This window comes from Guillardia theta (genome assembly GCF_000315625.1).
Source record: "Guillardia theta CCMP2712 unplaced genomic scaffold GUITHscaffold_12, whole genome shotgun sequence".
Classification (NCBI taxonomy): Eukaryota; class Cryptophyceae; order Pyrenomonadales; family Geminigeraceae; genus Guillardia; species Guillardia theta.
In genome coordinates this window covers 996,473-1,010,232 of record NW_005434662.1, presented here as the reverse complement: position 1 = coordinate 1,010,232, position 13,760 = coordinate 996,473, and the positions used below count along the sequence as shown (strand labels likewise).

Here is a 13,760-nt window from a genome sequence, read left to right as displayed (position 1 = left end):
CCGGCCAAATGCTAGCAAGCGGTCCTGATATAACGGTGGAACGTGGGTAGAGGTCAGGGGAAAAGGGGGGGTGGGGGTGCTGTAGTGCAAGGTCTCAAGGGCATGGCGATGGGGGCGTAGGAGAAGGCGAGGGAAGGAGAAGGAGAAGAGACAAGATGAAGATCATGGCAGGCTCGTCCGCAAGAATGTTCCATGGAAGCTGCAGAACAATGGCCTCTCGTCACTTCTGCCCTGCGACCTCGTTGCCGTCGGCAGTTTGTTCGGTTCACGGTGCTCCCACGCAACAAGGATGGTCGACTTCAGCCAGCTCTGTCTCTGCCCCACCATCATGCAGAGCAGGCAGATTTTCATCAGTGGCAAACAAATCTGTTCCGGCGCCAGGTCATCTTCATGACCTGAACATGAGAACTCTCTCTTCCACAGTATCAGCTCGAAGGAGCGCTTGCGATGTCCAAGGCCGATCTTCGAAGACGGGAAGGATACGTCCAGCCGTTGGGGATCAGGCAGGCAGCAGGTCCATGAAAGAGGATGATGCAGAGAATGTCAAGGTTCAGCAGTTCATTGCAGCCCTCCCTTCCTCCCAGCGAGGACACGGTTCTGAAGATAAGGAGGTGAAATGGCTCAGGGAGGGAAGGGCGGCGAAAACCTTCGAGCTGCCATGCGCGAGTGGGATATCGAGGCTCAGTGTGCGATGCACATCCGAGGATGTGAGGCAGGACCTGATCAACTTCATGGAATACATGCTGGGGAAAAAATGTCGGCAGGGAGACAGTTTTTATCTCAATGACGTGGAGGTTCAACTGGATACCATAGACCAGGACTGGGTGAAGAAAATCCGAACGATGAGGTTTGCAGTTGTGCTCCCTTCTCCTTCCTTCCCTCTCTCCTTTCCCTCTCTCCTTCCCCTCTCTTCCTATCCCCTCCCTTTATCCCTTCCGTCCCCCATCCCGCTGTCCCACCTGCTTTTTCGACCTCTGACTGATCCTCAGGTCGTTTCCCAACTTCGCCAAGTTGGAGGACATTGAGTTCAGCTCCTGCAGCATCGGGAGCAAGGCGACCGAGCGATCGTTGTCAGAGCGAGAGATTCCTTTCGTGCTGCACAGCGGCTCCAACAACGTCTACGATGTGACTGTACCTGGCTCCAAGAAGGGTCTTCTGAACAAGGTGAACCTTGTCATGTCCAAGGATCCAGAAGTCCTCCCGAGCAAGCTGCTCTTCCGCTGCTTCAACGAGATCACCCACCACCGGTTGATCGCCTCCTCCCTCCTCCTCAAGGAGGTTGTCTACGGCGCGGCATGGCCTCAGGTCGCTTCCTTCGAGTTGCTCTTCGATCGCATCGCAGGAAGACAAGCGCGGGTGAGGCGCCTTCACTGTCCTCCTCCCACCTGACCCTCCTCCTCCTCCTCAGTCCTCCCATGGCATCTGGAAGCTGCCTCGAGGCCCGGCCATGCGCATGGTCCCCTCTGACGAGAGCGGAATGAAGTGCATCGTGCTGCTGGCAAAGGACCTGGAGGTACGAGCTATCTGCTACATGCAGCGGAGGTTGAAGGGAGAGCAGGAGGTCAAGGAAAGGCTGCGGTGCGGGAACTACAAGTTCCACAAGCATCCTAACTTCATCTCGATCATGGTGAGCTGATCCATCTCCCCAAGCTCACCTTGACCTCCTTCCCAAGCTGCATGGCCTCGAGATCCGCTTCTCGGGTAGCTCCCAGCTTGAAAGCTTCTTCGACGAGGTGGAAACTCTGAGGGTCTTTGCCAGCTGGGCTCCTGCTGACCCCATGGCAGAGCTCGTGGGAGTTGACAGCAGATACCAGCATGCCCAAGCAAGGGTCGTCAATCACGTGCACGGGAGCGGTCACGTTGGGAGCTTACAAAGTGAGGAGAGGGAGGGGTTCGAGCATGAGAGGGTCAGGGAGGATGAGCTTGCGATGCTGGAGTAGTGGCGATATGTCTTCCACCTCATTCAATTGGCAGGCTCACTCTGGCGGTTGGATGTGGAAGAAGATTTTCGGCTCCTAGAGCGAGCACGAGGATAGTCCATCCCTCCTTGCAACACGTCATCAAGTTTGCAATATGACAATTCAGTGTTTGTAAACACGTTCATTCGCGAATTTTTACCGTTCGAACTCAACCATCCTCCTCTCAAGGTTCAGGAGTGGATGTGGCTCCAGGTAACAGCGGTGTGGGAGATTCCCCCGCATTCCCATCCTCCTTCATTTCTAAACCGCCGCCGCCGCTCCCTTCCTTCTCCGTATTGTCGTCTTCACGCTTAGACTCGTCATCCTTCCCACTTCCTTTCTCCTCTTCGTCCCCGCGCTCATCTCCTTCGTGTCTGTGTTCTTCATCCTGGCGGTTGCCTCCCTCTTTGTTCTCCTTCTTCCCTCCCTCTTTGTTCTTCTTCTTCCCTCCCTCCTTGTTCTTCTTCTTCCCTCCCTCCTTGTTTTCCTCGTCTTCCTCCTTCTTGTCCTCGTCCTCGTCCTTGTTATCCCCATTTTCCGCCTCGTTCTTGTCCTCCTTCTCCACTGCAACGCTCGCTGCGCTCTTATCTCCCCCTTCGTCTTCCTTATGTTCATCATCCTGAATTGCACCATCCTGCTCATTCTCATCTTCGCGCCTGCGGGGGGCATAAGAAGGAGGGACATGCGCTGCCATGGCAGTCACCTCAAGTTTCGCAGGTCGCGAGTTATCGTCTCCTCCTCACGCTTCTCCTTCTCTCGGTTTCTCTTCAAAGAGTCAAGGTCCCTCCTCAGCTTTTCCTCCTCCTCGTCCTCCAACCGATCCCCCTGCATTTCACTGGTCATACTAGCAGCAGACCCACAGATAGTCCTCCCTCCTCCCTCACCTTCCACTTCCTTGATCTGCCCCACGTTGATCTGCTGTGGACAGGCTCGCGTCTTTGATTCTCCGTCCTCTCCCACTCTTGCTCCCTCCTGTAGTTAGACGGGTTCCATCGCTCGCGCCATTCCTTCCTCAGACCCACAACATCGTCGTAGGATTTGTCCGCGTAGTCTGAGTCCTATCAGAGTCGACAAGGTAAGTAATCGGCAAGGTTTCAGAGTGGTAGGGATACCCTGTCAGGCACTCGGACTCTCTGGAAGTCTGCTCCGCTCTTGACGTTCCTCAACCCCTTCCACTTGATGAAGTTCCCGTTCACGTCGCTTCGTGAAATCCCTGCCCTTACCCGTCACACCATTTCTTCTCAGCCCTCGCACTCACCAGCAGCTGGGCCCAGGTCGATGTCGTCCTCATAGGACGATGGTTGCAGGCGATCCTTGCGGATCTGGAGGAGGATGAGGAGGATGAGGAGGAGGAGGATGAGGAGGAGATGAGAAGCAAGGAAGGAGGAGCATCAGCAGCTACCTGTACGTATTTCTCATGCGACGGCTCTCCCTTGGTGCTGACCCACTTGCCGTGTGCGTAGTCCTCCGGGGAGACAATGAATGAGCAGCTGGGGTCATCAGCATCGCAGGAGACGATGGTCCTCGTGACGCCATGCTGCTGCCCGGAGAGGATCCCGGTCCCGTCATCAAAGCTGTTGCTCCACGATAAGAGTTCGTTACTCCTGTGCTTGTAGTTGCCGCTGCCGCTCAAGAGGAGAGGCAAGGTCAGGCATATCATGACGCCTGCCACAGCCAAGCTGATCTGCCTCCGGAGAGAGCTCCTGTCATTTCGATGAAGTTGAACTTGAGGGACAACGCGCTCGAAGCTGGAGGCCTCGTTCAAAGACATGCTATTGATGGCGAATCACTTCGATCAATTCATCTGGAACTAAGAGCATACAGGTCAGTCATCGCAGAAACCACGCGTCTTGCCTCGAATCATTCATTCATCTACCATCGCAAGTTTTGAGCTGCATTGATGACATGTAGAATTTTCATAATCGAATGGTTTTTTTTGAAAATCCTTCCCTACTTCTTTTCTTATCTTTCCTGCTCACCTCTCTCCCCATCCTCTTCTCTTTTCATCCTCTCGCCTGTTCTGTCTTCTGATCTGATCTGATCTGATCTCACCTCACCTCATCTCATCTCATCTCATCTCATCTCATCTCATCTCAATTCACCTCATCTCACCTCATCTCACCTCATCTCACCTCATCTCACCTCATCTCATCTCATCTCATCTCATCTCATCTCATCTCATCTCATCTCATCTCATCTCATCTCATCTCATCTCATCTCATCTCATCTCATCTCATCTCATCTTTCCTGTGCTCTCTCCACTGCTAACATTCGGAACAAACTCTTCTTTCGCCACCATAATCTATTTCTGGGCACCGTTGGATTCCGTTACAATATCGGTTAAACATGATCCTTCGGATAACCGTCACTTTTTGTGCGACGAGAGGGGGGCCAATCTCAAAATTCAGTGTGGGATGGACGGGGGGAGAGGAGCAGGAGGCGCAGGGAGGAGGAGGAGAGTTGAAGAGATGGCCATGATCCTGATGGCAGCAGGCTGACTGCAGGAGAGGCTCGCTGTTCCTCGTCTCTGCCTCACGTCATGCGCATGTTCTGCCCCAGCAGACGCTCTGATGTGGTACGAGATCCGAAAGTTTGCGCCCTGTGAACAAGAGCAATGAGGCCCTCCTCGCTCCTCCCTCTCACATCACGCCAATCCTACATTTTTATCCTCCTCGTCACTCTGCGAGTAGCCGAGTCGTGCTTGAGCGCATTGAGGGAGGGCTGCATGCCTGACTTCCATGCGGTCCCGATGGGGATGGGAGGAGAATTGTTGGAGATGGGGCGACTCAATTCTGAGGAGACATCGAGCGACGTGCTGGCTCAGAACAGCCCGGGCAAGGGGCGCCAGAGGCTGGTGGATCCTGACATGGGCAGTACCGACTTTATGTTCTTGCAAGCTCGAGTGCGAAAGTTGGAGAGGGAGTTCGACGACAAGACTCTGTTTCTCATGAGGTCGTGCAATCTGACGCTCGACGAAGTGAACGTCATCTACCGATCGTCTCCGAAGCTGAAGATGCTGTCCTTGAAGCATCACATCGAACCGATCCTCTCTCGGTTGTCGACTGAGTTTCGTCTTAGCGCTGCCAGCCTTGGAAAGCTGCTCACGAAGTTCCCCACCATCCTCTACCCGGCGTGCTCACGCCAGTTTGACGACGTTGTCACTTTCCTGCAAGTCATGGGAATCAACAGTAGCGGCATGCATCGCATCCTCACCTGCCGCCCGCAGATCTTCTCCTTGAAGATTGAGCGCAATCTCAACTACACGGTGAGGTCTTGACTTGCTGGCTGCTGCTGCTACTGCTGCTGCTACTGCTGCTGCTGCTGCTGCTGCTGCTGATGATGATGATGATGATGATGATGATGATGATGATGATGATGATGATGATGATGATGATAATGATGATTGTTGTGGTGGTGTTGATGATATTGATGCTGATGCGCGTCTGATACAGATCAACTTTCTCCTCAGAGACGTCAACGTGCCGAGGCACAAACTTAGCACGATGCTGATCAAGTGCCCACACATCATCACACTCTCTGTGGAGAGGAAGCTCCGACCAGCCCTGCTCTTCCTGCAAGGGCTGGGGCTGGACGCCACGCAGATAGGCAACATATCAGCGATCTATCCCTACGTCTTCCTCTTCGACGTCGAAAATAAGATGCGCCCCACAGTTCGCTACCTGCATGACGAGCTCAACATTTCTTCCGACAACATCTGCCGGGTCATCTGCAACAAGCCGCAGCTGCTGGGGTACAGCGTGGGGAAGAAGCTGAGGCCGACAGTGAAGTTTCTGGTGGAGGAGGCAGGAGTACCCAGGCACAGGATAGGAGACTTTGTCATCCGCTGCCCTGCCATGCTCGGCTACAGCGTCGACAAGAACCTGCGGCCAACTCTCAACTACATCAAGACCACGTGCAACATCAGCGAGCCCCAAGGTCGCCCCCGCCCCTCACTCTGCTCTCCCCTGCCCCTGCCCCTGCCCCTGCCCTCGCCCCTGCCCCTGCCCCCGTGGTTCTGATGCTTCAGACAGACTGGATGCGATACCCCCGGATGCTGTCCTACAGCCTGGAGAGGAGGATCAAGCCGCGCGTGGAGAGTCTGACAGCGATTGGGCACAAGCTCATGACCATGGGGGATGTGTTCCACGTCATGAAGCAGCCGGAAGAGAAATTTCGTAGGATGGGCAGGACAGGCCACTTGGGTACCATCCATGTACTTTAACGATGAGAATCTGAACTGTTACAAACCCGCCGCACTCTCCTCACTCTTGGTTTCACCGTCCTCCCCTGCATTCGCCGCTCCCTCGCCGTCAACAGCGTCTTGCTGCTGCTTGGCTGCGTCTTGATCTGCTTGGCACAAAAGAAAAGGTCAGCTCTCGTGCTGGAGAAGAAACAGCAGGCAGAAGGAGAATTGCAAGACTTCGGGGAAGAGATCAAAGGGGGGAGATGAATCAGAGGAGAGGGAGAGAGAGAGGAAAGGAGAGGAGAAGAGGAGAGGGAGAGGGGAGAGGATATTCGAGTTACCTTGGACCTTCTTTTTCAGCTGCTCCATCTGGTTGTTAAACAGCTGCTGCCACATGAGGTCGTTCTCGTCCAGCGCAGTCTCCGCCTCCCTCCTCTGCTCATCAACGACCCTCAGCCTCTCGATGAGCGTCTTCCGCTCCTGTGAGAACGCTCCCTCCTTCCCCTTTACCGCCTTCCGGAGCTGCTGGATCTCCTTGTCCTGGGCAAGAATCCTCTCGGTCAGAAGACGGATTCGTTCCGAGCTCGTGGTAGGGGAGCCGTCCTCCATCCTGGCTCTCTTGGGGCTCAGCTGGGGAGGGCTGAGCTTTCCTCCTACCCTCTTCCTGCTCAAGTCTCCCTCCGCCTCGCTTCCTCCTGCCTCCTCCTGCATGCTCGCAGCAGCGGCCTCCTTCGCTTCCTCCACCATCTTCATCTCCTTCACCGTGCTCTCCAGGGCCTCATACCGGATCTTGAAGCCCTCGTTCAAGGCCAGCTGATGCTTGAGCTCTGCGTTCTCCTTCACGGCCTCCTGGAGCAACGACGTGCACCTAGCCAGCCTGTTCGAGACCTTGTAGAGCGCGAACTTCAACTTATCGACATCGCCTCCTCCATCATGACTGACGTTCTCCTCCTCCTCCTCCTCCTCCTCCTCCAGGTTCTCAGGGATCGGACTTGCACGCTGCTTGCTGGAAGACGGAGCATTCATGACTTGAGTCGAAGACAGAGAATCCTCTCCTGTGGCCGCAACCTGATCGACCTGCTCAGCTGTGCCCTCGGAGTCTGCTGGAAGCTCCACTGGCGACAAGGAGCAGCGGTCACCGACGGACTCCTCTCCGTCATCTTCGTCCTTCACCTCTTCTACTTCCTCTTCTGCCTTGACCTCTTCCATCTGAGCTCCCTCCTCTCCTTCCGCCTCTCTCGCAGCACAATCCAGCACTGTATCGACTTGCTGGACCATGTCACCTCCGCATCCTTCGACGTCGGAATCTTGCAAGCTCCCCTGTTTCTCTCGGATATCAATCATGCTTGACTTAGCCGTCTCAGACTCAAGAAGAGAATATTCGGTGTCGGCTGCTACATCCGAGGGCTCCGCCTGCTGAAAACTGGCGTCTTGTCCTGCTACATTCGTTGCTGGATCTGCTTTCGCTTTCTTTTCACATTCCTGCTCCTTCAATGCCTTCGTCTCCTGGATATCTCGAATCCCTGCACAAACTTCAACGCACTTCACACTTTACATGTCAGCCTCACCGCTGTAAAGCTTCTCAACAGAGGACTTGATGTCGTTTGCGGGCTTCACTCGTTTCTGTGTGGACGTCCGGGCTGTGACGGGAGCCTGAGCGTTCCTCGCCCGGTTCACTTGAAGCCTCTGGTGGTGCTGTTTGAAGTTGGACGAAGAGGCAGGCAGGATTTTCCTCTCCGTCTTCGCCTCAGGGCGAGGCGTGTCCTTGGGCGCTATTTTTCTCGCATGGTTGACAGGAATGTCCTTTAGGACTCTTGCCTTGCTGTCGCCCTTGTTGGACTCAATTTTTGACTTCTTCTCCTTCTTCCATAACTCCAGTCTCTCAGCGCGGGAAAGTTTTTCAGAGCTCAATTCCCTCATGTCTTTCACGCAATCGTCTAGATTATAGCAATTCAGAATTTTGCAATAAATCTTCAAGTCACCGACTCATAACTATCCATGTTTTCTTTCTTTCAATCGATTCCATTTGTTTTCTTTTCTTCATAGCTGCTACCTTCCCCCCGCTGTCTCCATCGCTACACCCTTGCACGCCTCACCGCATCTGCCTCTCCTACCTTGCTCTCCCAACTCCCTCTTCATCTTCTTCCTCTACCTTTCTCCCTCCCTTGTCATCAGTCTTCAACCTAATCTCCCTCTCCTCCTTCCCTCCTCCCGCTCCTCAATCTCCTTGCTCCCTCTCTCCTTGCTCCCTCTCTCCTTGCTCCCTCTCTCCTTGCTCCCTCTCTCCTTGCTCCCTCTCTTCTTGCTTTCTCTCATTCCTCTCTCTTTCTTCGCTCACCCGGCATGATCGTTGCGCCACTGGAGGCGTGTAAACAAAATTGAATCGTTTTCGACCACATCCCCCCTCATGTTCAACCAGCGCACCCCCACCCCTGCCCCCACCTTGTCCATACCACCCCCCACCCCCCAATTTACGCTTTGCACTTCATGAATGGACAGCATCTAAGGTACTACCCCCCATAATCCTTTGCTTTTGACTCAAGATAACCCCTACTCCATACTACCAGTACCGATGTAATGGGCCACCATAATTCCAGCCCACCCCTTGACTGGGGACCATACAGGTACCCTACCCCTTTTACAAAGGTCTGAAGTAGGGGTCCGTCTGGGTACCACTTCTCCAGAAATAGTCGGCAGCATGTTCGGGATGCTGTTTGGGCCGGCAGGCCTGGGATTCCTCAGCATGGCGGCGAAGATGGATCATCTAGGCGTTCCCTTGAAGCTCAGCCATGGCTTGAATGGACATGGAGGTGATTGCTGGCACTCCTCCTCTTCTACTCCTCCACCTCTCCTCGCTACTCCGAAGTGACAGGGAGGAATATCAAGTGACGTGACCTAGTAGTGTTGAGAGGATGTGGCAAGGGGAAGGGGCAATGAAGGATGCAAGATGAGAAGACGTGATTGTGTCGAGATCAGCCTATAGATTGAAATCCTTATCGAAACGACCGAAGAAATGGGCTTGATAGAATATGGTCTTCATGCTGTTCTCTGTTCTAGTGATCGGAATAGGAGGACAGATGATGAATTCCCTTCTTCAATAGTAATGGATACGAGAGATTTCAACTCATTCCTCTGTTATCTTTAATACTACCTCTGACTTTGTTCTTTCCCTCTTGGAAAATGCATCTTTCCCGATTTCTTTGTTCAGCTGATACCCCTTCGGTAAACAGTTTGTTTCTGTTTGAAACTGGGCCTGACAAACTTCGCAGGGTGGAATCGACAAGGACTGGGACTTTCATGCAGATATTCCTGATAGGTGATCATCTACTACTTGAAACCTCCCACAATCACCGTCGCCATTTGCTTCAATGTGCTCTTCCATGACTTCTTGTCGACTTTCTTTCTCGAACTTGCCCCTTCATCGTTGGATTTCAAGTGAACTGACTTGATAACAAGGATGGCTGGTGCTTATGCCACCAGGTTCAATAACGGCACGAGAGCGTTGTAAGCCAGGAGGAGGGGAGTGGAGTAAGGCCCACCAGGACAGGGGGCGGGTTAGAAGGTGTTGGGTCGACTTTGTACAAGCTGTAACAATTTGACTGAATCGTCTGTGAGGTTGATGAATGGTGTTGATCATCTTCCTCGTTGTATGATTTTGTAAAGCTGAAAAGACCGCAGTGTGTACATGACATGTCTTGTTTTCTTCTTTGACTAGGAGTCGGAATTGTCTTTTGACTGCCAAACAGAATCTCCATAGTCTAGTGCACTGTTAGCAAGACCGTCAGCAACTTGATTCTTTGCACGCGGAATCCATGTTGCATCGAAGCTGCATCTATGTCAGAGCTGAAAGACAGACGGGCAAAGCATGAGCTTGTGAATTGATGCACAATTAGAGAGGGGAATGTCTTCTTACTGAGAGAATCTCTTGACCACTTTGATGGCTTCAGAGTGCAGCTTACGGAGAGTCGGATCGTTAATCTAAAACAGAAGCAGAAAACACATCAAACGCTCAGCATATGAAAGGGAACATGTCAATTTCGTGAATGAGTCTTACCTTCCAGAGCCCTGAGATCTGATTGACTACCAGGTTTGAATCCGACATTAGGTGGACCTCCCTGACCAGCACTTGTCAGAACCTTTCATCCTTTCTTCTCCATCTTCCTCACTCGGCTCCTAACTCCAACGCGGACTGAAGCCCTGCAAGGGCTCCTTCCCACTCGGCCACGTTGTTGGTCTGGCTTCCTAGACGCTTCGCTATCTTCATGACGTTCTTCCCCGCGTCGTTTCTGATCAAGATGCCGTAGCTCGCTGCTCCGGGATTGCCACGAGCGGCACCATCGACGTAGACTGTGAGCACTCGATATTCTTTTGCTCCCGTCAGACTTGTCGGCTCCTCCTCCGTCTCGCTCTCCATTTTCTTCCTCGTCTTACTCGGTTTCTTCACGTCTTCCTCAACTCGGCTTTCACTCTCATCTGACATCACTCCTAAGCGCTCATCGCTACCTGTCACTTCAAGCAAGCCATGCTCCCGCATCCCTCCCACCGCTTTGTTCGTCTCAACGCAACCCTCTTGGAAATGAGTAAGTTGAGTTCGTTTGACCTTCTGGTATACTGCTGACTTGTACCCGTTCACTTGCTCGGCACATTCTGCCCAAGTCTGAAGATGATGATTACACATCAAGACAAGCAGAGAAGAAAAAGATAGTTGCCCTCACCTCATACACTCCTGGTTTTCTCCCATGCGTGACAACATAGACATACTGAGATGCTTTCGGCCCACTGCTGAATTGCCGCATACCCACCATCGCCGCCTGCCTCTTCGATCGAGATCCTGTTAGGGGCATCGACATGGCGTTGAAGGCGACACCAAGGGTGTTGACCGTCTGGAACAGTCGCCACATACACACATGGTTTGGAGGAGCCAGGCTGATCGGACGCATCATGGCACACTGAGGTTTCGTTGTTCTCCCAACTCAGCACAGCCTCAGAGCCCTTCAAGTTCTCGTCCCATCGCGCGCTCTCTCTCTTGCTACGCGGTGCCTCGTTCTTCTCCCTTGCTGTGTCGTCGTCTCAGATCTGCTGCACTGCTCTCGTGACCTCTCCCTTCTTCCCCCCTTCTCTCCTCTCCTCTCCTCTCCTCTCCTGTGCGGTCCTGTCTTGTTCCGATCCCCTCCTACTCTTCTTCTCTCCTCTCCTTCTCTCTCGTCTAGTTCCGCTTCCTCCCTCCCTCTGGTCTGACCGCTCCACTCCCTGTCTGGGACCTGCAGGCCACCAGACTCAAGAGGGAGTAGGGGTACTTTTTAGATAAAATTCGGTTGATGAGAAGGGGTGGGGTGGGAGCAGGAAGAGGCCGTTCGAACGACCTGCAGGGCCTGCGAGTAGCGAGAGGGAGGGAAGTGGAGAGGAGAGGAGAGAGGACAGGACAGGACAGGAAGGGGGCGGAGAAGAGGAGGAGAGGAGGAGAGGAGAGAGGAGGAGAGGAGAGAGGAGGGGAGGGGAGGGGAGGGGGGAGGAGAGGAGAGGAGAGGAGAGGAGAGGAGAGGAGAGGAGAGGAGAGGGAAAGAGAGGCGAGGAGAAGGAGAAGGAAAGAGAGGCGAGGGGAAGGGTGGAGGGGTAGAAAGGAGAGGGGAGGGGAGGGTGGAAGAAGGTGGAAGAGGAGAGGAGGGGAGAGGAGGTGAAGGAAAGAGGATATGATTAGGAGAGGAGAAGAGGGCGGAGACCAGAAGGAGAGAAGGTATGAGAGGTGAGCTAAGGGCAGGGCAGGGACATACAACTTGACATGCGCTCAGCCAAAAGGAGTCTGAAAGGAATATGATGCAAAGGAGTATGAAAGGAATATGATGCAAAGGAGTATGAAAGGAATATGATGCAATGGAGTCTTGATCCCTCGAGGCTGGTACAGGTGAGTTAAAGCATCAAGAGATAAGTGAGAGAACAGCAGTAAGAGATGAGGAAGATACATCAGCATCGCTCTTGTGCTCATCGAAAAGTTTTCTTTAAGATGAGCTAAAAGATTCCTGCTGTTATTATACACAAGTAAAAGAAGATCCAGTAGAAGAGCTTCGAGTCCGCGGGGGTTCGAGAGCATCCGGAGGTTGAGGGAGAAGGAGTTTGCTGGGTGCCGGCCAAGCTCGCGTCTATGAAGGTCGTTGCGACTTGAGGGAGCTGCGCCATGAGCCCTCCGGTCCTGCCGTCAGCAGTCAGAAGGCGGGTCAGAGAGACAAGCTCTTGGTACTGGAGCTGCTGGAAGACAGACTGCCATTCGACAACGCTGATCATCCCGTCCTTGTTGTCGTCTCCTTCTTGGATCTGTTCGACCTCGTTAGCCCCACGCGCAAGACCTCGCAAGCTCTCTTCCTCCCTCACCATCCTCTGATGCGTCAACGTCGATAGCTTGGGGAAGCGAATCGCCAGGTCCCTGGTGTTGATGCCGCCTGTGCGAAAGACATCGAGGTTGTTGAACGAGGTGAAGACGTTGGAGGAGACGAGAGGGCCCGTGACATTGACAACGGTCTTCTTGTTCTGTATCCATTCGTTGTATTTGGGCATCAGAAGTCCACTGACGATGAGAGCGAACTTCTGTCCTTGCGGGTTCAGGACTGAAGAGATCTTCGTTCCCACCACGATCACGGTCACGTTGGTAGCTGGGATGGTGCTGGAGACGGTGACTTGCTCCGAAGGGTTCAGGTTGTCCCGCACCCCTCGGCTGCTGACATCGTTGCCGTACAAGGTCTCAAACTTCTGGACGACTTTGGTAACACCGATGTTGGGATCGTATTGCTCCTGTATGGTCACTATCTGGACGATCAAGTCGAGATTGTTCACGAGGACCACATCAGCTCCAGGGCTTGCAGGAGGATCTGGGACGCGGGTCAGAACAGCCGACAAACAAGCTCTGCTGCTCACCTGTGTAGACTAGAGTGGCCTTGAAGGGAATGTCGGGGTTGGTGCCGAGGATGGAGAAGGTATAGGAGGTCATGAGGGACTCATTCAGGCTGCTCTCAGTGATGTACGTCGAGTACTTGGAGTATTTCGTCCACAGCCCGTTGATCAAGGCGGGTTGCCCGAACCCCTCGTACATGTTGGGAGCAGGAGGGATGCTGACTCGCTCGACGTAGCAGGTCGGGTCGTTGACGTCGGTGGTGCACACGGAGGGGTCAGGCTGGACCCACTGGACGCATCCTACGGCGTTGGGGCTGCAGGGACTGCGAAACTGGAAGGGAAGGGTCAGCGGGAGGAGAAACGAGGGAGAGGAGATGACCTTGTAGGTGTACTTGTCGAAGTATCCTCCGAGAGACCTGGCGGAGTTGAGCAGCATCGCCTTGATGAGGGCGGCAGAAGGATTGGTGTTGGCGTAGCTCGAGTTCTGGATGCCCAGGGGATACCATCCTTCTTTGAAATACTGTCGGATCAGAGCAGCAGAGCCTGCTATCAGCGCTGCGGAGACCGACGTCCCATTCTGGGACTTGAGAGCACTTGTGTTTGACCAGGGTGCGGAGGCTTGGAGCTTGCAGGTGGTGATCGAGGGGTCGACCTGACTCGGAAGTCCGCAGTGAGCGTAGAAAGGTGGTTTCTCCGGAGAGAAAGGGAAGGGCGTCGAGTTCGCGTTGCTGTTGGCG

The 13,760-nt window shown here is 53.7% G+C and overlaps 5 protein-coding genes across 5 annotated transcripts; 2 read left to right on the top strand and 3 right to left on the bottom strand.

The window, feature by feature from the left end:
- Nucleotides 1-1,497: 1,497 nt before the first annotated feature.
- GUITHDRAFT_161678 (hypothetical protein) lies at nt 1,498-2,109 on the top strand. The gene is made up of 5 exons (XM_005838256.1): nt 1,498-1,513; nt 1,559-1,627; nt 1,674-1,733; nt 1,786-1,875; nt 1,975-2,109. Exons 2-5 carry the CDS (start codon nt 1,625-1,627, stop codon nt 2,017-2,019), a joined length of 198 nt encoding a protein of 65 aa, XP_005838313.1. The 5' UTR covers nt 1,498-1,513; nt 1,559-1,624; the 3' UTR covers nt 2,020-2,109.
- Nucleotides 2,110-2,142: 33 nt separating this feature from the next.
- Nucleotides 2,143-3,729, bottom strand: GUITHDRAFT_103248 (hypothetical protein; the record flags this gene model as incomplete). Its single annotated transcript, XM_005838255.1, has 6 exons — nt 2,143-2,645; nt 2,702-2,783; nt 2,843-3,016; nt 3,071-3,171; nt 3,217-3,280; nt 3,361-3,729. The coding sequence occupies 6 exons, from the start codon at nt 3,727-3,729 to the stop codon at nt 2,143-2,145; spliced, it is 1,293 nt and encodes a 430-aa protein (XP_005838312.1).
- Nucleotides 3,730-4,375: 646 nt separating this feature from the next.
- On the top strand, nt 4,376-6,210 carry GUITHDRAFT_161676 (hypothetical protein). Its single transcript, XM_005838254.1, has 3 exons — nt 4,376-5,223; nt 5,411-5,894; nt 5,990-6,210. The coding sequence occupies exons 1-3, from the start codon at nt 4,573-4,575 to the stop codon at nt 6,178-6,180; spliced, it is 1,326 nt and encodes a 441-aa protein (XP_005838311.1). The 5' UTR covers nt 4,376-4,572; the 3' UTR covers nt 6,181-6,210.
- GUITHDRAFT_134803 (hypothetical protein) lies at nt 6,199-8,061 on the bottom strand (the record flags this gene model as incomplete). The annotated part of the gene is made up of 3 exons (XM_005838253.1): nt 6,199-6,305; nt 6,483-7,664; nt 7,710-8,061. The coding sequence occupies 3 exons, from the start codon at nt 8,059-8,061 to the stop codon at nt 6,199-6,201; spliced, it is 1,641 nt and encodes a 546-aa protein (XP_005838310.1).
- Nucleotides 8,062-12,119: 4,058 nt separating this feature from the next.
- Nucleotides 12,120-12,846, bottom strand: GUITHDRAFT_151043 (hypothetical protein; the record flags this gene model as incomplete). The annotated part of the gene is made up of 3 exons (XM_005838252.1): nt 12,120-12,328; nt 12,377-12,450; nt 12,508-12,846. Coding segments are annotated over 3 exons (594 nt in total), but the record flags the coding sequence as incomplete, so codon positions are not given.
- Nucleotides 12,847-13,760: the final 914 nt, after the last annotated feature.